At 50.8% G+C, this 27,668-nt stretch overlaps 9 protein-coding genes across 9 annotated transcripts; 4 read left to right on the forward strand and 5 right to left on the reverse strand.

Annotated features, from left to right (window-relative positions):
• Positions 1 to 153: 153 nt before the first annotated feature.
• Positions 154 to 2,006, forward strand: BO83DRAFT_314803 (DNA-directed polymerase kappa; the record flags this gene model as incomplete). Its single annotated transcript, XM_025527595.1, has 2 exons — positions 154 to 297; positions 342 to 2,006. The coding sequence occupies 2 exons, from the start codon at positions 154 to 156 to the stop codon at positions 2,004 to 2,006; spliced, it is 1,809 nt and encodes a 602-aa protein (XP_025387385.1).
• Positions 2,007 to 3,368: 1,362 nt separating this feature from the next.
• BO83DRAFT_379238 (uncharacterized protein) lies at positions 3,369 to 5,834 on the forward strand. Its single transcript, XM_025531457.1, has one exon. It carries the CDS (start codon positions 3,790 to 3,792, stop codon positions 5,584 to 5,586), a length of 1,797 nt encoding a protein of 598 aa, XP_025387386.1. The 5' UTR covers positions 3,369 to 3,789; the 3' UTR covers positions 5,587 to 5,834.
• Positions 5,835 to 5,872: 38 nt separating this feature from the next.
• On the reverse strand, positions 5,873 to 7,608 carry BO83DRAFT_362808 (histidine phosphatase family protein; the record flags this gene model as incomplete). The annotated part of the gene is made up of 3 exons (XM_025529543.1): positions 7,021 to 7,608; positions 6,819 to 6,945; positions 5,873 to 6,755 (listed from the first exon to the last, which is right to left on the reverse strand). The coding sequence occupies exons 1-3, from the start codon at positions 7,598 to 7,600 to the stop codon at positions 5,873 to 5,875; spliced, it is 1,590 nt and encodes a 529-aa protein (XP_025387387.1). The 5' UTR covers positions 7,601 to 7,608.
• A 1,008-nt stretch (positions 7,609 to 8,616) lies between these two features.
• On the reverse strand, positions 8,617 to 10,543 carry BO83DRAFT_379239 (DnaJ domain protein). The gene is made up of 5 exons (XM_025531458.1): positions 10,241 to 10,543; positions 10,151 to 10,194; positions 9,994 to 10,087; positions 8,913 to 9,943; positions 8,617 to 8,857 (listed from the first exon to the last, which is right to left on the reverse strand). The coding sequence occupies exons 1-5, from the start codon at positions 10,344 to 10,346 to the stop codon at positions 8,714 to 8,716; spliced, it is 1,419 nt and encodes a 472-aa protein (XP_025387388.1). The 5' UTR covers positions 10,347 to 10,543; the 3' UTR covers positions 8,617 to 8,713.
• Positions 10,544 to 10,831: 288 nt separating this feature from the next.
• erg9 (bifunctional farnesyl-diphosphate farnesyltransferase/squalene synthase) lies at positions 10,832 to 13,195 on the forward strand. Its single transcript, XM_025531459.1, has 4 exons — positions 10,832 to 11,306; positions 11,394 to 12,453; positions 12,507 to 12,689; positions 12,736 to 13,195. Exons 1-4 carry the CDS (start codon positions 11,239 to 11,241, stop codon positions 12,841 to 12,843), a joined length of 1,419 nt encoding a protein of 472 aa, XP_025387389.1. The 5' UTR covers positions 10,832 to 11,238; the 3' UTR covers positions 12,844 to 13,195.
• Positions 13,196 to 13,297: 102 nt separating this feature from the next.
• Positions 13,298 to 15,043, reverse strand: BO83DRAFT_339875 (glycosylphosphatidylinositol-alpha 1,4 mannosyltransferase I). Its single transcript, XM_025528563.1, has 3 exons — positions 13,854 to 15,043; positions 13,678 to 13,785; positions 13,298 to 13,578 (listed from the first exon to the last, which is right to left on the reverse strand). The coding sequence occupies exons 1-3, from the start codon at positions 14,874 to 14,876 to the stop codon at positions 13,432 to 13,434; spliced, it is 1,278 nt and encodes a 425-aa protein (XP_025387390.1). The 5' UTR covers positions 14,877 to 15,043; the 3' UTR covers positions 13,298 to 13,431.
• A 508-nt stretch (positions 15,044 to 15,551) lies between these two features.
• BO83DRAFT_447073 (putative C6 transcription factor) lies at positions 15,552 to 17,710 on the reverse strand (the record flags this gene model as incomplete). The annotated part of the gene is made up of 2 exons (XM_025536632.1): positions 15,552 to 16,547; positions 16,598 to 17,710. The coding sequence occupies 2 exons, from the start codon at positions 17,708 to 17,710 to the stop codon at positions 15,552 to 15,554; spliced, it is 2,109 nt and encodes a 702-aa protein (XP_025387391.1).
• Positions 17,711 to 20,697: 2,987 nt separating this feature from the next.
• BO83DRAFT_438198 (beta-mannosidase) lies at positions 20,698 to 23,720 on the forward strand. The gene is made up of 5 exons (XM_025536072.1): positions 20,698 to 20,987; positions 21,052 to 22,005; positions 22,052 to 22,482; positions 22,535 to 22,770; positions 22,823 to 23,720. Exons 1-5 carry the CDS (start codon positions 20,854 to 20,856, stop codon positions 23,600 to 23,602), a joined length of 2,535 nt encoding a protein of 844 aa, XP_025387392.1. The 5' UTR covers positions 20,698 to 20,853; the 3' UTR covers positions 23,603 to 23,720.
• BO83DRAFT_438199 (DEAD/DEAH box helicase) lies at positions 23,575 to 27,348 on the reverse strand. Its single transcript, XM_025536073.1, has 10 exons — positions 26,900 to 27,348; positions 26,231 to 26,853; positions 26,075 to 26,179; positions 25,800 to 26,020; positions 25,710 to 25,743; positions 25,471 to 25,652; positions 24,559 to 25,414; positions 24,322 to 24,507; positions 24,113 to 24,263; positions 23,575 to 24,052 (listed from the first exon to the last, which is right to left on the reverse strand). Exons 1-10 carry the CDS (start codon positions 27,209 to 27,211, stop codon positions 23,963 to 23,965), a joined length of 2,760 nt encoding a protein of 919 aa, XP_025387393.1. The 5' UTR covers positions 27,212 to 27,348; the 3' UTR covers positions 23,575 to 23,962.
• Positions 27,349 to 27,668: the final 320 nt, after the last annotated feature.

The raw sequence follows: 27,668 nt of genomic DNA on the forward strand, positions 1-27,668 counted from the left end.
GTGTGCCTGGCAGCGAGATGCAGCTGCTCGGATGAGTTGACATCAGCGGCACGTGAAACACGGCCCGTCACGCGTGTTCACGTGATCAGGCGTCGCAATAGCTGCCTGCTTGGGTAATCTTATGCCCCATCATCCTCGCTTCCATCATCAGAGATGGAGCCTTCGGGCGAGGAGCCAAACGATGATGCAAAGGCGTCTAACAGTGTGGAGTCTGCTGAAAACTATGAGACCTTGAAATATCAACTGCTGGGACCGTCTTTGACCAAAGCGGGCCAGGATGCCGTGGACCAGCGAAAGGTGAGTATGCCCCGACGGTCTAGGAGTATAGCTAAGATTAGCAGGTATCGGAAATCATTTACAATGCCTCCAAAGGCTCCAAGTTTTTCAATCATGAGCAAAATCGGGACAAGGTCTTGACGGTCAAAATTGAACGCATTCTTAACGAGAAGGCCCGCCTCGAGAAACTAGATCTGTCGGCGGATCTACGACGCGCTGACCAGCTTCTTGCTGAGCTAGAACTGACGCGAGATCTGTCGCAACATGTTGTCCACGTCGACTGCGATGCTTTCTTCGCCGCCGTGGAAGAACTTGATCGTCCGGAACTGAAGACCGTACCTATGGCGGTCGGCAAGGGAGTGCTGACGACCTGCAACTATGAGGCGCGAAAGTTCGGCTGTCGGAGCGGCATGGCATCGTTCGTCGCGAAGAAGCTATGTCCTCAGCTGATCTGCCTGCCACAGAACTACGAGAAGTATACGGAAAAGGCAAAAGAAATTCGCGCCATTTTCGCCCAATATGATCCCACGTTCGAAAGCGCTAGTATCGACGAGGCGTATCTCAATCTGACTGCGTATTGTACTGAAAATGAGCTTGACCCCGAGGAGGCGGTCCAGCGGATGCGAGCAGAGGTCCTGGAGAAAACCAAGATCTCAGTCTCTGCCGGCATTGCGGCAAATGCAAAAATAGCCAAGATTGCATCCAACAAAAACAAGCCGAACGGTCAATTTTGCGTTCCTAATGAAAGGGAAGCGATCATGAGGTTCATGGAGGAGCTGCCGGTCCGCAAGGTGAACGGCGTTGGCCGCGTCTTCGAACGTGAGCTTGATGCGATCGGCATTAGAACGTGCGGCGACATTTATCCGCAGCGTGCCATATTGACTAGACTTTTTGGAGAAAAAGCGTTCCATTTCTTGATGCAGTGCTATCTCGGCTTGGGTAGAACCAAGATTCAGCCGGTGGAGAACTACGAGCGGAAGAGCGTGGGAACGGAGAGGACGTTCCATGAGATCGGAAATAAAGAGGAGTTCAGAGCGAAGTTATGGTCGATAGCAGAGGAGCTTGAGAAAGATCTGGCACGGACCGAGTTCAAAGGTCGCACACTGGTTCTTAAAGTCAAGCTCGCCACCTTTGAGGTTCTATCACGACAATGCCAGCCTCCACGGGCGGTGTCGACTGCCAAGGACTTGTACGCGTTTTCTCTTCCGATGCTGGAGAAACTTGAGAAAGAGATGCCTGATCTGAAGATGCGACTCCTTGGTCTCCGCTGCACCAATCTGGTGAGCACGAAGAAGGTCGGCATAGAGCTCTTCGGCTTCACTGCGCGGCCAAAGCCCGCTTCGGAGATAGCCGACCCACCGGTTGAACGGGAGATCGAGACAGAGGAGGCATTTGAGAAAGCGGCACGGGAAGAATTACAAGAGGAGCTCGATGATTTGGAGAAGCTGAGCCAGGAGGTATCTGAGTCTATAGAAAAGCAGGATGAAGCGGCTGCATCACCGTCGCAGCCTGTCTATTGGGATTGTCCGATCTGTTCCCGACCTCAGGTGGCAGAAGATCGTGCGTTCAATGACCATGTGGACTACTGTTTGTCAAGACAGACGATTAAGGAGGCTGTTCAGGGTGCTTCTGATGCTGTTCCGGCTGAGGCTCCGGCTGCATCGAAGACACGGAAGCGGAGAACCACGGAATCGCCCGATCCGCGACAGAAACGGTTGTTCTTTTCGTGAAGACTTAGCATAGTCGCACCATACTATTTCAGCAGAGGGGCTTCTTCCCGCCCAGCCCCTAGGAGTGGACAGTAGTCTACTCCAGCAGAGCGATTAACCGCATGGCAGTCGTGCTGCAACCGGCACCCATTGCCGGCCACGGTGGCATTGCGTCTGACACCGACATGACAGGCACTTCAGTCTCGGGCAGAAAAGATCGTGATTGGATTGAAACTCTGTAGCCACGAGAATTGGAACCATCCGTTGCCACAAAGTCACTCCTGATGATTATCCGTTCACGATCTTCACCAGATCTTATCAGTGCACAGTACGTGATATGGATCAGAGATAGCCCAGTTGGCACAGTTTGGGTATAATTTGAAACTATAAGGGCATTATTGTGACAGGCTTGTATATAGGAGAACGTTAGGACTTGGATTCACAGCTATTCACCGTGACACATCAACGGTCGGGTACCTGGGGTTGACGATGAGATATTAATGCCATAAATATCGCAGTAAGGCCGTATTGCATGCATGAAGGGGTTGGTTGGTTATATTGCATTGATTAATTGTTGGCTGGCATCCAGCCAGATGGTACTATTAATAGGCTAATTAAGGGTTAGTAAGTCCTGACGGATGTATCTACCTTAAACGAGGACCCATCCACGGTACTCCTGAGGATGCTATACTTAGCTACTATACTACAAAAGGGGTAGTATTATACCAAGGTAAAGCACAACAACTTAGCTACACAACTAGTAACTACTCACCAAGTATCTCGTCAATACCAACACTACACGAATAGATCAGTAAGTACATACCAACCCGCATGATCCCCCCGATAAACTTCACCACATATCACAAACCCGCATTGACAACCAGAAAGGAATGTGGAGTCTAGCCCCCCCTCCCTCATCCTCTCCTGCTTGCATCTCTTCTTCACAGATCAACGTGGCAGACGGCCCCTTGCATTCCCCGAATAGGTTCAGTAGTTTGTCACGCATCACGTGTCGGCAGTAGGTTCGCCATGGAGACGTACAGTAATGTTTTGATCGACGAGATCTGAACTGATAAGGGACTGCAGGGAATGAATCAATCTATCAATCAATCACATCTGTCAGATGATCAGATCACCAAAATATACTCCGGGTTTCCGTGGATCATAGAAGAGTTTGTCGTGTACAGAGTAGTGTCAAGTAGGGTAGGGAGTGATGGGGTGATCGGCGTGATGGTTGTCCGGTTACTACCGCGGAGAGAGCCGCAGCTCCGACTTCACCCATGGTCAGCCCATGTGAAGGGGGGAGACTGCGATCAGTAAGGGTGGTGCAGTTAAAAACTACTACTCTTACTATTTTTGAACAGATGAATGGTTTCAAGTGGTGATAAATTTACAAGCCAGAAATATATCATAGAATGTATAGACAGAGAAAGAAAGAATAGAATAAATTCGGGATAAGAAACACCTTGATTTAAGGGATCTGAATTGCGGTGAAAGGGGGGAGCCACCAGAGACTAGCCGGATTGGGGTGGGGAGGGATGTTTTGCACCCAAAACAATTAATTAGTTAATTATCCTTCTTTCTTCTCCGGTGTTTGTTGTGTTGAACAACAAATTCAACGCACTACATCGTCATCCCACACTCCCTCCCCATCTTCTTCTTTTTCTTTTCCCTTCAGCCTCCAGCGGTTCTCTCCCTCCTTCTTTCCCTCCTCTCATCACCTGGACGGTCCAAAGAACCCGCTGTCGACTGGCTGGTGCCATCATCATGCTTGCAGATTCCCGAGCACTACTGTCGCAATGCCATGAGCCGCTCTCCTTTCCGCCCCTCGACTCCCGCAAGTATGAACGCCGCCGATAAACAAAACAATGGCCATCTCGCCAAACCTCTCACCCCCGCCCTCAGCGCTGCCTTTCATCGTTCTCAGAAATCCCCTCTGACTCCTCGACTCGCTACTCCGGGGGGTTATCGAACTCCCAAGCGACTGACTCCCTCCGAACATCCCTCGTCCGTCCCCTCCAAGCGGGATCCCGAGCCACCTTCATCCCTGCTCAGTGCCAATGTTACCCCTCGATCCGGTTCCCGCAACAGCAGACGCGATGGTGCTATTTCCTCCCCAAACAACACCCCAACCAACGGACACCAGCAACAGCAACAGTCGCCCCAAGTTTCCTGGTCACAACCGCATGTGGGCCAGCTGTCAAATACGGGGCGACTCCGGACGGAGCGGAGTCCCGTTCGGGGGGGAATGCTGGAACCATCGCGGACAACCCGGGCCAGGACCGTGACGATGGAGTCCAACCATCTTTCTCGTCCGAATTCTGCGTCGGATAATTCAGCCGGAGCCCCCATGTTTTTTCATGCATCTGATGCACGTTCGACTATTTCCGAGCAGGAGCCCCGCCCGAAGCTGCAGACCAAGACCTCCGGCACCACTTTTATCTACGCGAACGGGGCGCAAGAGAGGCAGTCCCCGGTGAGTGAGGTAGGGGGGACGTATAAACGTCGGTCGATTGGCTTGACACGGTCGGTGGTGTCGGCGAAACCGTCTGCATCGCCGCGGCTGCGACCGGCCAGGGTGGACTCGAATCCGCGGCTGTCTGATGGACCGTCAGTCGTCGGGTCGCAGGATGACTCGTTTGACGCAGGGTCACAGGCCCATAGTCCCCCGTTGAGCAGTGTATCAGCGCGACCGATCCCGGCGGTACGACACGTGAAGTCGTCGAGTCTCGACTCTGCCAATAGTGGACTCTCCCCTCCTCAGAGGGAAGGTTTGCGGCCAAGTCCGCTTATCATATCGCCATCAGAACCCAAGATCGACGCCAGCACTATAGCGTCTGAACCACTGCCAGGCCTCCGGCCGCGAGTGTTCAGCAACGGGTCCATCGCTTCCGTGGATACGCATAACTCGGGGATGCAGAGCCCGTCCAAGTCGGAAAGCGGACAGGCCAACGGCGCCCTCAATGCGCGTACGGAGCGGAAGATCATGGACCTTGAGATTAGCAACTCGTCGCTTCTCGCCATTAACCGCACGCTAGAACGGGAAATGCGGAAGCAGAATGCAGAGCTGCGCAGATACCGACGCCTCAGTCGCTCGGGGCGTCTGTCCATGGCGACGTCCAGCCGGTCCGTGTCCGGTGCTCTCTCGATTCCTCCTGAAGTCGAGGAAGCGAGCGAGCATTCGTCTGTGCGGTCGCCAGAAGAACTCTCCGACTTTAGCGACGAAGACTCCATGGAAGATGGGGTGTTGAGTCCCGACTCGCAGGCAGATCAGGACTCCCAGCATCGTGCGCGGGACGAGAAACGGTTCCTCATTGATCTGGCAAAGCACCAGGAGCTTCTCGCCGACAGCCAGCGGCTGAACCAGAGCCTCAAGCGGTGTCTGGGATGGACGGAAGAGCTGATCCGAGAGGGACAGCGCGCACTGGAATATAATGTGCATGTGAACGACGTGCAGCTGGGCGGACGCGTGCTGACGCCGGAGGAGCTGAATGAGCTGAATGAGCTCAACGAGCTCAACGAGCTGCACGAGCTGCAAGAGCTGGAGCTATCTCGTCCATCGAGTCGGAGCGACTCCGAACCACCTTCCGAGGATGGCTGATACCTACTATTATCTAGACTAATACGGCGTCGCTGGTGTACTGCTATTCTGTTGACTAAAGCTGGTGTACTGCTGATTTCTGTTGACTAAAGCTGGCATTTAGTCTGCTTCCTATCTGTTTGTTTTCATATTTGTTTCGTGTTGATGGCGATAGATGGCGGCCGGCAGCTATTTGAGCTAGATACCCATTCGCGTGATTTTCTAGCATACCATACCATATACCAATGTCATACCACTTGCATCACCACCACACACACACCCACCCTAACTCTACAAAGTAATAATACTAAGGCCTCCCATCCCCAACCTGCCCACCACCACTCCCTGCCTCCTGAATACACGCCTCCTCAAACGCCGCCAACTCCTGCATCTTGCCCACACCCCCAAGGAACCCCTCCAGGGCACAAAACCCATTCGCCCCCGCAGCATCCTGCTCACAGCCAGACACCCCATCAACAGGAACTGGCATCTCATTCAACACCCACCTCACAAACTCCCTCCCTTGACCCTCCTTCACCACCTCATTCTCATAAACCACCTCCCCACCCCCATCCACCACAATCTCACTCGCAGAAGAAGCCTCACACCTCCACACCTCCGTAACAAACCTGGCCCCGAACGGCGCAATATGACTCAACCTGAACGTGCGGTTCAATGGCACTTCGTTAGGATTGATATCCCCTCTCATCCCCTCCCCATCCTTTCCCCCATCAATATTAAAGTATTCGACACCAAGGGCAGCCAACACCGAAACAATCACATCATCATGCGACATATCAAGATACAGCGGCTGATGGAGGGGGAATGTCCTAGCATTACTATCATAAGTAATGTTAACGTTGGCGACTTGCTCGAATATGAGTTTCCCCTGAAGACGAGCCGCTAGTTCAATCACGTATCCAATACCCTGTGCTCTGCCCGAGGGGGATCCGAAGCCGTAGTCGCCGTAGAATTGTAGATCGAGGATGTATGCGAAGCTTTCCCATTCGGAGGGTGTGAAGAGGGAACAGAAGGAGGAGGAGCCCAGTACGGCGGTTTCGTATGCGCAGAGGTTTTGCATGCTGAGGATGTCGAGCGGGGTTAAATCTATTGAGTTTGGGAGGTAGGCGGAGAGGCGGGTGATTATGGGTGGTGTGTATGTCTTTAAGAATTGTTCTGCTGAGTCGTCGCTGTGAGTGGTATAAGGTTAGTATGTGGGTGTAGAGGGGGTTCTTTTTAGGGGGGGGAGGTACCCTTCGGAAGTGTCTCCGTTCGGACAACTCCCTGACAGGGTATTGTTGTACCCATCTCCCTCTGGGATAATAACCAGGTCGTAGTCACCGGAGGAGCTGTTTGCTGCGATGTTGCTGAAGAAGCCGCCTACATTATACATACCACAGTTATCAGTCTCTGGAATAGGGCATAGTCAGAAACAAAGTGGTGGGGGGGACATACTCAACCACCACCTCGCACTCTCCAAAATCCTCGCCTGACTCGTCGTCCTAAACATGGGCTTATCCCTCCTCGTGCCATTAGGCCAGACATTCAACTCATTACTCCAGTCCGCCATGCCAGCCGGGGCATCATATAACACCCGTCCATAGCGAGACCAGTGGAACGCACCGGAGGTAGCTTCCGTTGCGGCGCCGGTGGGGAGAAGGGCTTCTGTGCCCATGAGATAGCGCCATTTATTGAGGAAAGACAGAGGGCCCGTGGCGAGGGTGGTGTTTGGGTGTGACTGCGTGTAATTTCTCAGCTTCTGGGCGAAGGATTCCATGCTGTCGGCGTCGAGGAGGTAGGAGGTTGGATAGCGTTGTGCGTGCCGGTGCAGGATGTGTGCTTGCGTTAGTTGGCATTGTTGGGGTGTGCCTGGTGAAATACCGAAGCCGGGGCTCGGGGTGTAGGGGGAGAGGTTGCCCCATGTTGAGGGGAGGGAGAAGGGGGTTGTTTTGTTGGTGTTGGTGGTGGTGGTAGTGGTTAGGGCTGTAGTGAAGGTGAGGGTTAGGAGGCACAAAAGTGCCGTGAGGAGAATCATGGTTACGGTGGTGAGGGGTGTTACGTGGGTAGATAGTGGAGGGGATGGATAGGTGGTTATATATGGGCTAAATATTGGATTTTTTTTATCTATTTTCTACGAAGTGGATAGCGGAGTCCGTCGTATCAATGCTGGCCAGCCTGCTAGATGTGCGGGGGGCTGGTTGGTAACTTGTTTAGTTGGTAGTTGGAAGTAGTAGAGATAGGCATATTGCGGAGTCGAAGCTTTAGACCGGCTTGGTCTAGGACAAAACTGGTATAAAAGGAACAATGCAATGGATCCAATACTACAGTAGTCATAGTGTGTGGTGAGTCCGGGAAAGCCTTCCGTGGCTGATTGTGGTAATTGGTCGCGTGAGGGTTGGAGACACTCGGAGAGAGAGACCAGCAATCCTGCCAAAGCGGGGTCGGGAGGGAATCAGTAGCCTGTGAGATGAAGTACTCCTGGCAGTAGGAAAGCTTATCAGAAGGTGAGACACGGCGGGACGGGTAGTAGGAGCGCTTAGTCTCTATTTTTGAGGGCCCTCGGTGAATGTTAGGGGTAGGATGCACGATTCCAGGTTTATACCACTGCCATGTACCTTAGGGTATGCCGTTATTATGAGGGTGGATTTTATTAATAGTAGTAGAATCGTTTATAAGTGGTAGTTTATTGTAGGAGATATTATTTACAAATTACTTAGGACTACTGCTTCCTCCTGCAGCCGTCTTACCACAGCATCCCGCTACACCTGCAGGAATAGCCCGCGGTTGTACTTCTATCGTACGACGTCACTTACTCCGCATTTACTAGTGATCAGTGTTCCTTGGAAGTCGGAGATGTCCGGTTCAGTAACGGTGAGTCACTTAGTAGTAGTTAGTAGTAGTAATTTGCTGATTAACCGGGGAAGCGTTACAGCCGAGATATATATTCCGTCGGAAAAATTAGTAGCACTACTCGTGACTGTTTCAGCCCTACAGGCACCACCACCAATACTACTAGCAGTGGTAATTGCAACAGTATTGCTCTACTACACAGAACCTTGGTATCTGCTCCTCTATTACGATCTGATATACTCGCTACACACATATCCAACCGTCCAGTCTGGAAACAAAAATAGACTATGCAAGGTATCTAGGCAGTGGCAGTAGGCTCTTCGTGATGGTGCTCGTGCTTCTTCTTCTTCTTCTTGTCCTCCTTGCCCTTCTTCGTCATCGACTCCGCCATCAGCTGCTCGAACGCCATAAAGTCGCCCTCCTCGTCGGGATCGCGCTCAGCCTGTACCAGTTAGCATACACCAAAAGTCTTGCAGTAGATAAATGTAGTGACCTACCCTGGAGTAAATGTTACCCGCAATCACCAGAGCATGAGCACGCTCAACGCGCTTGTCCAGCTTGATGCGCTTGTCGCCGAGCACCTGGTCACACACATCACGCAGCACGCTCTGGATCTCGAACTTGCTACCACGCCACGCTGCCGCCAGAATCTTACCCGTCACCTTCTTCTCGTACTCGGCCTTCTTCTCGTCCGTCCAGTCCTCTCCTCCGCGCTCTTCCAGCTTGGCCATTTCCTCCATCGTCATCTGCGCATCGATGGCGGTGGAGATGGTGGTCCAGGTCTCCTTGGCCAGCGTACCCTTGTCCTTCAAGCGCGAGAAGAACCCAGAAATACCGAGGAACTTCTGCGACTTGAGGAAAGAGGTAGCCTTCTGCACATAGGTGGCGCCGATGGCGTGCAGGATCTCCAAACCGAACGACTCCATCTTCAGGTTCTCCACCTCCAGACGGATCTTCTCCTCGAACGCTCGGGTCATTTCAGGGCTCTTGTCGGTTTCCGTCCACACGCTGATCTTGTCCACCAACTTCGTGGCCAGAGTGTTGACGCGCTCCTCGCGCGCCTTCTTGCGCTCCAGCTCGTACGCCGCCAGACGTTCCTGTTGCTCCCGGGACAAACCACCCTTCTTCTTCTCCTTCTTGCGCAGCTCCTTCTCCTCCTGGGACAGACCAGCTGCCTCCATGCGTGCCTCTTCCTCCGACTTGTCCATGATGGCCTGCTGGCCCATGTAGCGGCGGGGGGTGCTCGTGCCGGAGCTTGGGGATGCGGCGGGCTTCTCGGAAGCGGCAGTCGTCGACTCGGCGGGGGTAGATGCAGCTTGAGCAGCACCTTCGGCAGTGCCTTCAGCGTGCTCCTGCTCATCGTGGATGTTCAGTTTCTCCTCGGCGGATGCGGCCAGTTCTTCCTCCTCCATCTGCTGCATGGTGATGTCCATAGTAGTGGTGAGGTCCTTCATGAGCGAGATTTCACCGATAAGATCGACAAAGGCGTTGCCACCAAAGATCATGCCAAAGAATTCCGAGGGGTCCTCTGCATGACATTAGTATCCGACTGCCTCCTGCGAAAAGAATGTGTCTTACCGAAACCACCACCGGGGACAGCATCCTCCTTTCCAAACTTATCGTAGCGCTTGCGGAGTTCTTCATCGCTGAGAACTTGGTAGGCTTCACCGATCTGTCATGTAGGGATGGAGTCAGCGCATGTCCTGACAGCAAACAAACAAAGGTATCTACCGACCTCCTGGAATCGCGCATGCGCAGTCTCATCGCCGGGGTTCTTATCTACGACGGTTAGCGTTGGACAGCCAGATAGCCACTGCAAACGTACCGGGATGGTGAATGATGGCCAGTTTGCGATAGGCCTTCTTGATCTCGAGTTCGGTCGCAGTGGGCGGCACCCCGAGGGCGTCGTAGTAGGAAGTGTCGGCAACCATGGCGGGCAATGTGAGCAGGACCCAACCACGCAATCAATCTAGCGGTCACCGATGCAGAAAATCAAGGCCAGCCGGCAGGCGAGTTGCAGAAAGAGATGTGGACACCAGAGATAGGACGGGCTGGTAGAGACGGCAGTTTCGATGTGTCTCCTGTAATTTTTTCTGCCTAAATGATGTTATTTTGGCTTTTAGTTTTCCGCTGGATTTCTTCCGTCATGGCGGGGAGACAAAACAGTCACTTGCCATTGCAGATGGCCTGAGGCGGGTAGGCTGTCACGTACTGTAATACAATAGTGGCATTCTCTACTTTTTACTAGAAACATCTCATGTATCTGTGTAATGCTGTGGTAATACCGGCATCTACGCCTGCACGCGCTCAGCCGCCAGCCAGAGCCGCTAGCCGCGCCGCCTTTCAAGCGGGCCTTTAAAATTTTCCTTCTTTCGCTTTCTTTTCTTCTTCTTCTTTTTTTCCTTCCTCGTCTTCTGTTTATTCCTCCATTCTCCCTCCTCTTCCTCTCTCCTTTCCCCCCCTGATTTACCCTCTCCTCCCAATTGTTTACTTATTTCCTCTTCCTCTACACTTCTACCTCTCCCTCTCCCTCTCCCTCTCCTCCCTCCTTCCCTCCTACTCCTACATTCCTCCGTCTGCTTGACTGGATTCCCCGTCTCCTCTCCACCTCATCCTCCCCAGCCAGTGAGGCATTCGCTCGCTGTGCTTGTACATTATTGTACCATCCCCATCCCTTTCTTTCCTCGCGAATTCCGTTGATTCGGTCATTCTCCGCATTGCTTCCATTCCCTTTCTTCTTACGTGTAGTAATTCCCATTTTACCCTAATTCTTTTTTTCCATCCCGTCATTTTTGACCGTTCGATCGTAATCTACCCTTCACCATGGGTCTCGCATCGAATGCCATCTACTACACCTTTCATCCCTCGGAATTGAGGTCGATTATGCAATGGTTGGTTCCGGCCCTTGTCCTCGACCGGCTATGATGGGGTTTAGTGTGTTGTGCCAACGCTTACGAAGGCTTTGCCCGTGATCATAGGAAGATCTGGCACTCCCCGGTTCATGAGCGCAATGAGAAGAACGAGACCGAGACTGAGAAGGCCTGCTTCAAATTCCTCGACCTGACTAGTCGGAGCTTCAGCGCCGTCATTAAGGAGCTCCACCCGGAGCTGTTGATGCCCGTCTGTGTCTTCTACCTCACACTTCGCGGGCTGGACACGATTGAGGACGACACGTCGATTCCTTTGGAAACAAAGGAACCTCTGCTGCGTGGCTTCAAGGACTTCCTGGAACAGGATGGCTGGACCTTCAATGGCAACCGCCCCGAGGAGAAGGACCGTGAGCTGCTGGTTCAGTTTCACAATGTCATCACCGAGTTCAAGAAGATGAAACCCGCCTACCAGGCCATCATCAAGGACATCACCGACAAGATGGGCAACGGTATGGCCGATTACTGTCGCAAGGCGGCCTTTGATGACGCCAGCGTGATCACCGTCGAGGAATACGACCTGTACTGCTACTACGTCGCTGGCTTGGTCGGTGAAGGACTGACGCGCCTCTTCGTCGAGGCCGAGTTTGGTAACCCTGCCCTGCTGGAACGCGCGCGTTTGCACAAGTCCATGGGACTCTTCCTCCAAAAGACCAACATCATCCGAGACATCCGAGAGGACGAGGATGATGGACGTCGCTTCTGGCCCAAAGAGATTTGGTCCAAGCACGTCACCAAGTTTGAAGACCTGTTCAAGCCTGAGCACCGCGAAGCTGCACTAAACTGCAGCTCCGAGATGGTGTTGAATGCTTTGGAACATGTCGAAGACTGCCTGTTCTACCTGGCTGGTCTGCGTGAGCAGAGTGTGTTCAACTTCTGCGCTATCCCGCAATCCATGGCCATTGCCACGCTGGAACTCTGCTTCCGCAACCCCGCGATCTTCGAGCGTAACATCAAGATCACCAAGGGTGAGGCTTGCCAGCTGATGTTCGAGTCGACGCAGAACCTGCGTATTCTTTGTGCTGCCTTCCGCAAGTATGCGCGCAAGATTCACAAGAAGAACACACCCAAGGACCCTAACTTCCTTAAGATTAGCCTTGTTTGTGGACGGGTATGCCTTCCCTCTCCCGCTCTTGTTGGGATAAGCTAATGTTTATGGTTTAGATCGAAAAATGGATCGAAACCATCTTCCCCAGCCAGAATGCCGAGGCCGCCAAGCGTCGTATCACTGGCGAGCTGACGGAGGCGGAGAAGAAGCAGGCCGAGGAGCATGCCGAGACTCGTAAAGACATGTACTTTATGATGGGTTTGATGGTGGTGATTGTGTTCATCACCTCGATTGTTATGGTATGTGCCTCACATAACATCTCTCTGAACCAGCTGACCAGACTAGATCTTCACTGCCTGGCTACTTGGTGCACGATTCGACCTGGCGTGGCAGGAGCTGCGGTCCGGCAACTTCCGGCCACCCAGGGAAATCCGCGCAAAGAAAGAGCTGTAATGCATTCTACGGAGTTATGACTGATTGATCTACTAGCTGCGGGGCTTATGTCTTATACCTTCTGCCTACCGCTTATTTACTATACTAATAAATTACCTCCTTCTTCCTTTCATAGGTCTCGTTTGGGTTTTCTGCAGTCGAACTAGCACGGATGTCAAATTGCGATCCAGTCTTTCCATGACTGTGGTTGTGCCGAAGAAGTGCTGATATTGAGCGGATTATTTCTGACCAGCGACGTACTAGATTTGTGTCTTCCAACTTAAGTGTTGAGGTGGCATACATCCATTGAGGACCTGGAACATACGTAATCATGTAGTAAATATGAGTTGAATAATATAACCTTGTTTTTCAGTCAAGATCTTTCCTTCATTAAATTAAAATCAGTTCGTAATTCCAATGTTGTCTCAACCAATATGCTAATTATGTAGTCCGTACTCAACCACATTTATCACTTCTAACACATCGGGATCCCCCCGACTATAATCCCTCCCTAAGTACATCACACCCTCCTCCCCTTAACCTCAACCCTCCACCCTAATCTACATAATACATACCCCAAAAACAAAACAAAACAAAATACCTATTCAACTAAGAAGATGCCCCCACATCCTCAACAATCACCCCCAGAATCCAAACATTAACCGCAAAGAACCCCAACGAAGCCAAGAACAACCCGGGCATGAAACTACTCAACCCCAGAAACTCAAGATTATATCCTTGTTGCAGCCACAGTGCCTGCCACACATTCACTAATCAGTACAACCCATAAATATTTGATATAAGAATGAAGGAAAAGTAGAAGGTGAAAGTGATGTGATAGGGATTTGAACATACCTGCCCAACAACCCACGCAGCCGCCACAACGCCCCCAAACCGCGGAGCCTTCAGCAACGATGAACCCGGGAGATAGAATGGGAGGAAGATGAGGTACCAGAGGAAATACTACAACAGTTACTATCAGTCCATCCATCCATCCATCCATCTCGAATAAAGGGAAAGGGGGTGCATACCTGACTCGTACAAACCTTATTAAACGTCACAAACGCGAACGTCTGCGCGAGCATCGCGCCAGGAAGACTCTTCTTCGCCAACACAAGCGGGATAACCACAACAGAGAGAAGTAACTGCGGGATGAACGCCAACGACTCGAAGTTCCCCTGCACCTCACCTGCAGCAGAGAGATAGAGGAGGGTACTGTAGGGGGAGAAATTGTGGCGGTGGTCGATGCGCGTGAGATGGTGAAGGAAGGTATGTTGTAGGAAGGGGGTGTCGTAGAGATGGTACATGAGGAGATTGAGGAGAGTGAAGGTGACGAGGGAAGTCAGGGTGAGGATGATGCGTGGGGGAGTGATGAAATCCATGATCTTAGTGACGATGCTGGTATCTTTGCTTCCAGCAGTGGTTTTAGACGCGCTGCTGCTGCCGCCGTCTCGTTCCCGATCCAACCACCAAATAATTGAGACTCCGTAGATAAACGGGTAGATCTTGAAATGCACACTCAGTCCCAGCAACACACCCGCCAGCACGACCCTCCTACGGAGAACCGCCCACAGCAGGGCAATCACCAGCACACCGAGCAAGCCCTCAGAGGAACCTCGGGTACTGATGTTGGCGACCATGGGGTTCAGCAGCCAGAAACTAGCGTACTTCAAGGCGCGAGGAGCGTCCATTCCGTACGCGGAGACGAGGGATCTAGCGATAAGCCATCCGGCGATAACGTCGGAGAGGGCGAAAAGGGCCTTTCCAAAGGAGAAGAGGACAGATGGGCCGGACCAGGAGGTCGGGAGGAGTAGCCATGCCAGGAGGGGCGTGTAGCGGTAAGTGTCTCTTTCGTAAGGCGAGGCGCCGTGGGAGACGTAGCGGGCTGCGTCGGTGAAGACGAGGTAGTCGATGTCGGTGTATTTGACGGCGGAGTTGGCGTCTTGCCAGGCGCCATAGATGAGGAGGATGGCGCGGAGAGCTATGGCGGAGGTGTAGACTAGGGTGGGGGATTGGAAGAAGGATGATGATGATGATGCCATTTTGGAGGGCATTTTGATGGTGGTGTTGTGGTTGGTTACTTCATCGGTGATAGCTTACTCCTGTGGCGGCCTGGTAGTGAGGATTCCGGCTGGATAGGATGTTGTAGGTCGCCGGGACAATATGGTTGTAGCTAGTATGTACAAATTCGCTGATCTCACCATCCTATGTCTATTTGGTGGGCATCGTGGGTTCTGGTTGGTTAGATGAAGCTATCCCGACGCGAGGAAACGTGACCGGACCAGTGCTGAGTCAGCAGGATGATGATCTTGCCTGATTAGGAAGCTGTGTATCTTGAAGAGGGGGATTTCATTCTATCTTTCTTTTTGACTACGCCTGAGACATTTCCGACGCGGGAATTGAACTACAGGATATATTTGGGACGTTTGTTTCTATTCTTGGTTTATAGTGAAGAGGTGCCCACTCATATCATAACCTACTGTGTTGACTCATAGCTAGTTCGTACATTTATAGATCCAAAATATATTGCTGAAGCAGTACCTTCTGCTATCCTGATACCGTGTTCTCGGCACAACTCCTCCGAATCGCCCGTAAATGCATCAATCTTGAATAACTATGTAATCTGAAACCGCTAAGATAGTGAATGAGCTGTAACAAGTACCAAGCGAGCGAATAATAAAACACCTCGTGACAGTATTGAACACCAGCAGCGATGAGGCTGCACCAACCTAGTAGAAAGACGGCCCTGAATTGATGAAAAATGTTGAATCTCCCAATTGACCTCCAAAATAAGTGCTCTCGCTGCTTCCATACTTTGTATTTCTTTCCTCCTGGGGAAACAGTGGTGCGTTGTTGACATTGTCAATATCAGCCAAACCCTGCAACAAGTTACTGTCGCTCCAGCTAAGAAAGTCCCAAAGATACTGCCCAGCAGAATCATTGATAAACTGGGGCTCAAACGGATCCACAAATCCATTCTCGTGTGGCATTGCGCGACCGAAGTCGATTTGCAGCGGGGATACCCCAGGCACTGCGCCAAGATCTTCAGTAGCCGTCACACAGCTACCGCTGTGAATGCTGTGGGCTTCCCCGGTGACATTGTGGCCCCGTTTACCGGCCTCAAATATCCGGGAAACCGCCTCCAGCGTCGATTTGGCAGCTGGACTCCAAGGTTCCAAACGTTCCAGGACAAGCATTGTCGTTTCCACTTGAGCCTGACACGCTTCAGCTGTCGCTCTTGGATCATCAACTGTACCATCATTCAGGAACAGTCCTAGAAGAGGAACCATTGCAGCCTGGAAGATAAGCCATACTGCGTTCCAGCCTGACATCTGATGGAATTGTGCCTTGGTAGCTACATCCTGTATGGTAGCCTCGGCAATCTCCCTACATCTTTCAATAGCTGTCCTTTCTTCGGACCTGAGCACAATGTATGGTACGCGGCGCATGGCGTAGCTGAGCAGGGTGGGGCGATACAAGAGCATCCGCTGATTGTAATATCGCCATTTCATGACAGTCCTCGTGATTGCGATCGACTCCGAGCATGGCTCGTGGTCTTTGAGAATATACGGAAGGTTGTCATACCATTCGAGAAGCTGGCTATCAAGATTTGCCATTTCGTGAGGCTTTGTCAACGGTGCTACGGCCAGCACCTCCTGGATTTGTGTCGCGATCTTGCAGAATCGAACATTTTCCAGAAGTGGTAGAAGGTCGAGCACATTCCCCTAATAGGTCAGCAAAGAAAGAATGGAAGATCAAAAAAGGGAAGACATACTGTTTCCCTATAATGTGGCAACTTAACGGTGATCGCTGGACCCAGTCGACCCATGCTTGGTCGGCCCAAGGTCATGCCACCCCACGTGTCCAGACAGAACAGAGACCACCAGACTCGACGTTTGTGATCCACTGAAAATAACCTATTCCTGCTGTTGCCGTATTGACCATCCGAGACTTCCTTGTGCAAGCCCAGAGCTGCGGCCATGCGCAATGCCGCCCCCATCATGGAGTACGCGAGGTTGGGCTGGCTGCTATAGTGGAGGTAATAGCCACCCATGAGGCCCAGTGCTTGAATGGTTTCCACGTGCGGTGAACCAAGGCTTTCCAAATCTAAATGGCTCTTTGACCGCATATAATATGTTTGATGAGACATGTCATCGGCAGGGGTGGCTGCTATGCTGCCCAAAGCAAAGACAATGTTAAGCAACGCGAGCCATTGCTTGTCCTTCCTGCGCGAAGAAAGATACGTTTGGCGAAAAGAATGTTCGTCCAGCATTGGAACAAACGGTTGAAAGTAGGTAAAGTAAGCGTCGAGCAGTTGAGACTCGGGCACAGTTGAAGTGCCATGGTGCGACTGAGACCCAAAGACCTGCCAGGCCTGGGCCTCTGGAGAAGGAATTTCCATGACAGAATCCCGACGAACTCCTGTGGCAGGTGCGCGAGACAGGTGAGAGAGGGAGCTCGGCTCTAGCCATACTATCACCTTTAACACAGCATGGATGGAAGAGACACCCAAATAGGAGGATGGCTGTTTGGCCGAGAGAGATAAAGCGTTGACATCGTCGGACACGGTACTCGTGAGCTCGGAACTCTTCAATTCGCGATCATCAGTTGTGTGATCAGGTATGGTTTGTAAAGACTCGAGATTGCCGTCTTCGCTGGATGCCGGAGATGCGTGAGCCTCCACTGATGCCGAGGTTGCTGGGGACGCCGGGTGTGGCGCTTGCGTCTGCATTTGTGAAGCCCCCTTGCCTGTCAGCTCCAAGAGCTTGTCCCGAGGCAAGTTGACAAGGGTCTCCGCTGGAATGCCAGGGAAGAGCTTGTCAAGCACTCCTCTAAATTCATCGAGTGTGGTCGATAGTTTCTCCACATGCCTGCTTGATTGATACATTTGTTAGTTTCGAGTCGTCCCTCGATCGCGGCTGCAGTGGAAGAAGGGGACAGTCACACCTGCGAGATGGCCGAGGATCAGAGTACTGACACAAATCTGCTTTCTTATACCATCTGCATGCTTCACATGGCTTTTCTCCGTCACATTTTATTTTTCGGTGCCGACAAGATGTGCAGGCCCGGAGCGTAGTGACTCGGCGTCCGACAGATTGTTGACGTTGGTTGCGTCCACGCACAGTAGTCGGAAGAGTTGGGTTCTCGAACCCTTCGAACGTATGAAACATTGCTTTGCGATCGGGGGATGGTTTGCTGGAGACTTTTACTTGACGGATAGTCGGGAAGTGTACCCGTTGAGACACTTTAGGGTGGCGAGATTAACTCGAAAGGGCCATTGGCACCGAGTCGCAGGGAGACCAGCAGGTTAGATGCACCGAAGAGCAGGGATCCTTGTTTGTCAGAGGGGGGAATAGCAAGTGGATCAAATAGACCGAGCAAGTAGTCCGAGTCAGTTATGCAGGTAATCAGTTAGTTGCTGCAGTGGTCATTGTCCGGGGAAACAATGAGGGTAGAAGTAAAAGAAAAGCAAAGAAAGGCTCATCAAACGAAGACGGTGAAGAGGAAGAAAAACACAATATATCCACGCGGGAACTCAGCTCCTGTTTTGGGGGAGTGAGCAGGCCAGCTCGGGGTTAGACGATCATCGGCAGCGTTGACGCTGGGAACATCACAGTTTGCACCGAGAGAAAGCAAGAGGTGCCCAACAACGGAAGTTCCTGGACGAGGACCCTCGCAGGCCACCAGTGGTCAGCATGGCCTCCACCCCCGCATTTCGTCCTTTTAATTTATTTTATGCAGGATGCGACCGTTTCTGTCTGGTTTCTGCATGCTGGCAGACGAACCGACCTGCAGACCCTGTTGGCTGCCTACTATATTCAACCCTGCGCCTAATTATACACAGGGTACGAGAAGGGTTGTGTGATGCGTTCACAGACTCGGCAAACAGCATATGGTGGTCTGTTCTCCTGGCGCCTGAATTCATCGGTCCAGTAACCCTGTCCGGGGTGGAATTATACACGCCTGAGTGTGATGATGATGCGTCCTTCCACCTATCACTGGGTGCTCTCGGTGAGCCCCGGGTCTCCGAGTGCTCTTTCTGTGTTTTGTAAATGCTGGGCCTTACCCCAGGTTGAGACTATCCAATCCAATAGATGGCCGGACCAAGCAAATCTGGTACGCTAGTCCCCATCAGAAGCATTTGCTCTTGCACCCAGCACCGTCCCAATGACACAATTCTACAAATCATCACACTGAGCTATGGGATATTAAGCTCAGGAGATGGACGTGTAATTCAGGGATCCAGAGAAAATAGTAGTGGAGTGGGCTTCTGCTAGGGCCGGCTACTCCTGAGCCCAAGAGCTAGTAGTGCGGGAGACTGAGTATAGCAACACCGGTCCACCACGCTCAGACATTGTGGTGCCACTTGATGGCTTAATGGCCAGGCAAGAAGTAAGAATATCTGTGTGTCTGACAAGGTTCGCCGGATGTAATCGGCGTGCTTGGTGAACTATCCTTTCATCCGCGACCTGGAAGCTTACTGTTCCTGGGTCGCCCTACACCATGTCGTCCGAGGGGCAAAAATGTATCAGGGTTTATACAAGATTGTGCCCACTTCCAGGGTCTTCGTCCAGTTTGGTTGCTGGGTGAAATGTGCCTCCGCCAATTAGATGCACGACCCCGCATGAGGTGGCCAGTTCCTCATTTCCAAAATTAATTAAATCCCGTGCAGGTGTCAGATGCCGGGGCAATTTTGTCGGGGGACTGGCTATGTCTAACTTTGGAAGGCCTGCTGAAGCTCTTGTGCACTTGCAATTTTGCCATACAACCAGACGTAGTAGTCTTCCAGAATCGCTTGGTGTAGATCTGGGGTGACTGACAGTGCACATCACGTCTATGAGGCAGTCTTGTCAGGTTTTCAACAACTGGAACTCGGGCTGAACCGAGCCGTCTCAGGGGACAGAGGATTCGGTGCACGACAATCATCTCGGCTTGTCGGGAAGATGACAACCAATCGCCGAAATACTCACCAATAGGAGCGGTGGTAAACAGGCTAATGTCACTAGACGCCAAGAGTGAGACATTTTATCCTTTCACATGCACGCCAAGCCAGCGCGGCACCTGATCGGATAGCCAGGGCCATTTTACCCAGAGGTCCTATATCATGGATAGCAGGCACGAAAATGCCGAGAAGGAGGGGTGCGTCGGTTACTAGCGCTTAGCTTTCAGGCAGTCGACTCACTCCTGCTCTTGTGCAAAGAGAGGAGGAGTGAGGAGTCGTAATTCCAAGCGACGAGGGGTAGGCTAGTGGCAAAGAACCGGAGAATGTTACCTCGCGACGGCCTTGCCGTCTTATGGATCGCTTAGGTAGGTGGGCGCCCGGACCGTCTTGATGTCCGCAATCAAACCGGCAAAGAAAGGTGAAGTGGTCACTGGAGAGATGGTGACGGGCGATCGTTTTATCTGGAGATCTTGAGAGCTGTCAGGTACTATCTCGGACGATAATGAACGACTCCCACCGGAGGACGATTCCCAATATAGTGTGCGGAGCACCCGCCGTGCCATAATGGGTAAGGTCAGAGAGAGGTGTCTCACAGTAGACACAGCGGCGCGGTTTCGGATAGACAGTGGTTTGGAAAGTATGATTGTGTGAGTCACAGAGAGATTCCTAATGCAAACGTTTTGTGTACTGAGGCCTACGATAGCAGGAGATAATAGCAAGCTTCATTGTGTGGCCTATACACGACAATGAGAGAATGAGTGAATGAGAGAATATAGACTGTGGGAGTGGATGGAGAGGGAAGCGATGCCCAATTGGGAAAGGCCCCGTGCTCCGTCAGAGGATCGCCCAAAAAGGAAATGGCAGCACGTGGAGGCGGGGACTTCTCCGCATAGCTTCCCCAGGCATCCACTCTGTAAAGCCTCACCCTGGACCCTGGATGCAACTATATCCATACCTATTGCTGTGTAGTATGTTTCAAAGGCTATGAGGATTCTTATTTATTGAGCTCTGACTGTCCGGCTTGAAATTGGGTTGAAGCAGCAATCAATTGCCGGTTCCTGTATCAATTACCACTCCAAGACCCCATCATGGCAGCATTCGCGCAATACACTCTGTCAACAGGGTGGTACTTTAAAGATAGAGATGACCTTGCTTCAGACGCATGGATGCCAGTTCCTGTCGTCCCGTCTGTCGTTCACCAGGACCTACAGGCGAATGGAAAGTGCGTACTATTACGGAATCTTTCGCGGCAAGCGTCGCTAACGCACAGACTGGATATTGTTCAGGCTGGAGAACCCATACGTGGGATTCAATGAACTAGACGCACGATGGGTCAATGACAAGTCATGGACATACCGCAAGATACTGCAAAGGCCAACTGTCCTTGCAGGATCGAGGATTGTTTTGGCATTCGATGGCCTTGATACATTTGCCAAAGTCAAACTTGACAACAATGTTATTCTAGAAAGCAATAACATGTTTCAGGCATATCGAGTAGATGTCACCAAGGCTCTTGATTGCGGGGATGAGCACGTTCTGGAGATTGAATTTGATTGTGCGATGCTGCGTGCCCAGGAGCTTCGGAGACAGGACCCGAAACACAACTGGGCCTCTTTCAACGGGGATCCCGCGAGGATGAGCGTCAGAAAAGCTCAATATCATTGGGGCTGGGACTGGGGCCCGGTCCTCATGACAGCAGGTATCTGGAGAGCAGTGAGATTGGAAGTTTATTCCACACGGTTGGCAGATCTCTGGGCGGAGATCAATCTGGACCCCACTCACAAGAGCGCTTCTATCTCAGCATTTGCAGAGCTTGACGTTGTTGATCTTGAACCCCCATACAAGGTCAACTTCACGATTACTCTACATGGCAAGCAAATTGCTCAAGCAGAAGCCACACCACAAGACGGGAGGGCAAAGGTAGAGTTCAACATAGATCAGCCTCGCCTTTGGTGGCCACACGGATATGGTGATTCCACTCTTTACGAGATTTCAGCTTCATTGAAGACCGATCAACTTGAGCTCCATAGAGTTACCAAGAATATTGGAATTAGGACTGCAGAAGTCGTGCAGCGGCCTGACAAGCACGGAAAATCATTCTTCTTCCGAATTAACGGCGTGGATATATTCTGTGGCGGGTCATGCTGGATTCCTGCAGACAACCTACTTCCCAACATTACTCCGGAGAGATATCGAAAATGGATTGAGCTGATGGTTGCCGGCCGCCAAGCCATGATTAGGTCTGTTCCCTTGCTCCAATGTAGAATTGGGAATAACAGCTTCCAGGGTCTGGGGTGGTGGTTGCTACGAAGATGACAGTTTCTACGAGGCTTGTGATGAGCTTGGTGTTTTAGTGTGGCAGGACTTCATGTTTGGATGTGGAAATTATCCAACCTGGCCCGAACTATTGAAGTCTATCGAACAAGAGGCGATCTACAACGTCCGCCGCATGCGCCATCATCCATCCATTGTGATCTATGTCGGTAACAATGAGGACTACCAAGTCCAGGAACAGGCCGGTCTCGAATATAACTACGAAGATAAAAACCCTGAAAACTGGCTTAAAACAGACTTTCCCGCCCGATACATCTACGAAAAGCTGTTGCCGTCAGTGGTTGAGCGCTTTTCGCCGAACACTTTCTACCACCCAGGTAGCCCTTGGGGTGACGGCAAAATAACCTCCGATCCTACAGTCGGCGATATGCACCAGTGGAATGGTAATGCTGCTTCCTTCACACTTTATTTAATCAAGAAAACTGACGGTTGTAGTTTGGCATGGCACGCAAGAAAAGTATCAAATCTTCGATACGCTAGGTGGCAGATTCAATAGCGAATTCGGCATGGAGGCTTTCCCGCACATGTCAACCATCGAATACTTCGTCGAGCATGAAAAAGACAAATACCCGCAATCGCATGTTCTTGATTTCCACAATAAGGCTGACGGACACGAACGTCGCATCGCTACTTACCTTGTCGAGAATCTGCGAACTGCTACTGACCTCGAAGTATGTGCCTACTTGCCCAGATTAACCAGCCTTGCTAACCCGTCCAACATAGACCTACATCTACCTCACCCAGGTTGTCCAAGCCGAAACAATGATGTTCGGATACCGTGGATGGCGTCGCCAATGGGGAGACGAAAGACACTGTGGCGGCGCACTGCTCTGGCAGCTGAATGATTGCTGGCCAACCATCTCTTGGGCCATTGTGGACTACTTCCTGCGGCCCAAGCCTGCCTACTACGCTGTAGCCCGTGTATTAAATCCAGTCGCCGTAGGTGTACGACGAGAACATCACGACTGGAGCATCACACACGCGCAACCTCCAAAGACAAGCAAGTATGAGCTCTGGGTAGTCAGCTCCTTACAGAAGACCGTGTCCGGAAAGGTGGAGCTCAGATTCCTCTCCGTGGACAACGGACGAGAGATACGGGAGCGGATTGTGCGAGAAAACGTCGACATAGTGCCCAATGGCACTACAAACCTTATCACCGACGGGATCATCGACCACACCATTGATGCAGAACCACACGTCCTTGCCGCCCGACTATGGGTGGATGATAAAATTGTTGCACGAGACGTGGATTGGCCTCAGCCTTTCAAGTATCTTGATTTTGCGGATCGTGGACTTGAGGTAAAGAGGCTTTCTGAAGCCTCTGATCAGCAGGTGTTCCAGATCAGCACCGAGAGGCCGGTCAAATGCCTTGTGTTCGAGGAACGTGACGGTGTCAAATTTGGTGATAGCGCGATGGATATTGTTCCTGGCGATGTTCAGACAGTCACGGTCACGGGGTTGCGGGCAGATGAGACGCTGAAGTACAAGTTCCTCGGCCAATGATTCTACAATTGACAATGTCTAGCGATGCATTCGATTCACATAGTACTGCAGCAAAAACTCTCCCTTTCTCTAATTACACTTTAGTAGATCAAGTGTAACTGTATTCGCTTGAGAACTCATGCAGACATACCTAGTCATTCCAGCCCATCAGTTCTTTGTCAATATATCCAAGTACAACAACCGAATGTCGCCTTAACTAAACCGCAGTCTATATAAGAGAACTATAGGTTATATCCAGGTCCATTTGTAGTCCGAGCTTTTCGTGAAGGAAACCGTTCAACCTGATAAGTTTCGTCTATCCAACAAAATAAGGAGACACACGAAGCATGTCATAATATTGACAGACAGTACTTCTCATCTTTATACAGCATCACCAGTTACTCCGTGAGAACTCCCCTCAAAACCACTCATAGCGACGTCGAGCTTCAAGTCTTGGCGAGACACTACGCTCTGAAAGCAGGTTAGTGATATGTTTGTCGAAGGCATATTGCGAAAAGAAAATGAGCTTACCTCTTCAACAGTATCCCTCATGATATACCGAGTAATCACCACCGGTCGCTTTTGTCCGAGACGAACAACGCGACCAATCGCTTGCTGCTCGACCATCGGATTCCACGAAGGTTCCATGATATGCACCCGTGTGGCGATGGAGAGATTCAGTCTGCTTAAAATATCAACTATGTTGCACGTAAAGACAATTTCAGAAGAGGAATAAATACCCAACTGCACCAGTGCCAATAGTCATCAGAAGTATATTCACGTCGCTGTTGGTCTTGAAGCTTTGAGATGCTTGCTGACGCTGCGAAAACGACATGGAACCGTCTACTCGGGCAAAGGTAATGTCGTACTGGCGTAGCAGCTCCGCCATGATGTCGAGGCTCTTGGTCCAGGCTGAGAAGACAATTCTATGAGCAAGGTTAGCGAAGCCAGGTAGATAATTAGGCATTTAGGCATACCCTTTCTCTTGCGGAACATGGCCAAGAATAGTCTTCAGAATGGCCTGATGTTTTGTTGAGAACGTCCCTTCGAGAGCTTGCGGAGACTGATCGACCAGAGATAAGTAGTCTGGGGTCAAAGATTCCCGAAATAGATTAGGACTGTGCAATAGCTCCGACGTAGGACCTTCTATCTTTGTCAGGTCCAGCATATTACGGCTTTGTAGGGAAATTCTGCAAGCTTCGCCGATCGAATTAGAAGATTCATGAGAGGTTTTAGAGTCTGAGATCTCGTATGAGCCAAGAAGTAGAGTTTCATTGTCAGTACCAAGAGACGGAGGTCCATGATTCTCTTGCAGAAAATCCAAGTACTCTTCAGAAGTAAGGAGATCGGTAGGGGAGGCTCGGATGTCCTTCTTTCTGTAAAGCCCATTGTTGCAGAATATTCGCAGCTGCAGAACTGTTTGGAACGCACCCACGGAGCCCCCTTTGCTGACTGAGAGATCAATGAGTCTATTGTGATAGTCCAATATGTTAATGTATGCTTCCCTTTCTTCCGGAGCCAGATTCAACTCCAGATTGATGATCGTTGGTTTCACAAGCATTCCAAGGCTCATTGATCGACGAAGGCATATAAAGCCAAGCAATAAACGGACGTTTTCAAAGCGGTCGCTGCCTATATTGTAGGCTTGCTTGATGATGTGATTTCGGAAAACTCCTCGTTTCTCAAGTAATGGGACACGAAGAAAAGAAACAAGGGCACCGAGATCATCGAGATCGTTCTGTATTGGGGTCCCAGTAAGGCACCAGCGTCTGTCTGCCGAAATATTACACGCCGCTTCATGGATCCTCGTGAACCGCGATTTTATGTTGTGGGCTAGACATTAGTTTGTTAGTAAGAATGTTTAGGCTGTTTATTAATTCGAACCATACCTTCATCTAGAACGATGCGAAAGAAGTCAGTCTGGTAAATCGGACTTTCCTTCTCAGCGAACTCCGTGCTGATAGTTCCGTATGTTGTCAAGACAATATCGAATTCCTCGAAAGTGTGTATAGAGGCTTTGCGCGATGGACCGTGATATTTGCAGTGTTCGAATGTTCCGGGTTTAAATTTGCTTATGAAAATCAGACCTATATCCAACAAGTATCATTGGGGTACGCAGACAACCGACCTGCGGATCTCATCGAGCCACTGCTCCATCAACGCTTTCATAATAAGTTTCAAGAATGGTATCGAATTGTAGATTAAGATATCATCTTACCTTCATTTGGAACAACAATTAGTGTGGCCTTTGTACCCTTCGTCCCAGATACTTGAGAGTTAGTTCTTTTTTTGACCCATTCTTCCGAGTGACCAAGGGTGCTAAGAATGGTTGATAAAGTTGTCACTGTTTTTCCAAGGCCCATCGTGTCCGCAAGAATACCACCCAACGGTCCAACTGGAAGCTCAATACTGGAGTCACCTGTAATTGCATGATAATGACTGAAGGGGTTATATTAGCAAGGAAAAGGCAAATAGCTCGTGGTGGCTCCTTACTGTGGGTTGCCGTTCTTATCCTTTCGAATATTCCAGAGGGAAATAGAAGAGGTTGATCGGCCAGTTTCTCGGCGTATCATGAAATCAATGGCTTCCTTTTGGTGACTGCACAGCACGTTAATCTAGGCAAGTATTGACCAAAGTATGAATACATACGAAAAAAGGGATATATTCAAATTCTTGTCAGGTTGAACTTCCTGGAGGTAGTCGTGCTCGTGCAAAGTATCCATGATATGTTCCAAACGTTTTGTAGAGATTTTGGCGGAAGTAGGTACCAGTTTGTTGATCGAAAGGGTGTCATTGTCGTCCACTTCAGATGATTCGTTGTCAGAATTGTCTTGGAAATCACCTACGAAAGGAAACCTATGGGGATTCTCGTATGGCAGATCGCAAGGAATGTTTGGATCTTGGAGGAACAGAGTTCCAGAGGATAAGCAATCACCAACAAGGAAAGCATTCTTCCGTGCCCCAAAAATTGCGATCTCGACATTTGTTTCCCAGGCGATGGATGAGTGGCGCTGTGTCCCAGACTTCCACTCGGAGAGAGAGAGAGAAATTTCCAGTCTGGTTCCTTCAATTTCAAATAGTCGTTTCAGTATGTTGGAAACCCCCAAATTGATGAAGCCAATAATACCATCTCTCAATGGGGAGCATATCACACAATACTCAGAACCCAGAAGAACCTCGAGCTTCTCCTCGTCGCTCTCGACTGCATTTGCAGAAAGATAGTTGCAATTTGAAGGGGGGCCATCGATGAACCGCGCATGGATATCACAGATCTCTTTAGGTAAGCAATCGAACATATAAACTCAAGAAGGTACGTACAGATCCAAAGCAGACCTCTGTATCTTCTTCCTTTGTTAGGGATTTGTCCCTCTGCCCTCCCAAGTTCAAGGAGTCTGGTACAGGGTCGCCATGGGCATGCGACAGCAACTGCAAATGTTGACCTTTCGTTTCTTCGGAGCTTTGCTGCTGGCCAGTACAATAGTTTCCGTTTGTTAGACCGGGATCGTCGTAATGACAGCGTTCCTGGTCGATTTTGCGGACCGCAGAAGAGTAGGGTTCATTGCAGGCAGCCTCGGTACCGTCAGCGGGGTGTTTCCTCTTGGTGCCCCGAAGAACCTGATCTTCTGCCATCTGTCGCCCTCAGTGTATCAAGAAAAAAAAAACCTTGGAAGTAAAGGCTGCGGTCTCCAATTATTGTTCCTTCCCCTGTGTAACAGGGAGAAGCCATTCTCGCTGCTCTGCTTATGAGTAAACGATTCAGCAAGGCGCAGCTCTCAGAAGATCCTTGTCACTAGTGATATGATCGCCAGTTGGCCACTTGACGCATCGATTTGCTGGTGCACTGCCACATTGCTGCCTAACTTCCTCAGCCGCACCCGCCATGCGACTACAGCCTTGTTCCAATAAAAGGCAGCAGGTGCCGACACTTCTGTCTACCTACCAAGAAAACGTCGAAAGTCATGGCCACAGAAGGATCAACCTGCTTCCAGCAGGCCTTGGATTTATTCAAAACTCAGTCAGGTCCTGGACTGGTGGCGGAGTTTGAGATGACTTCTCTAACGGCCCTTAAGAGCTCTATAGCGAAGAT

The sequence above is a fragment of the Aspergillus eucalypticola genome (assembly GCF_003184535.1).
Source record: "Aspergillus eucalypticola CBS 122712 chromosome Unknown BO83scaffold_15, whole genome shotgun sequence".
In the NCBI taxonomy this organism is placed as follows: Eukaryota; Fungi; Ascomycota; class Eurotiomycetes; order Eurotiales; family Aspergillaceae; genus Aspergillus; species Aspergillus eucalypticola.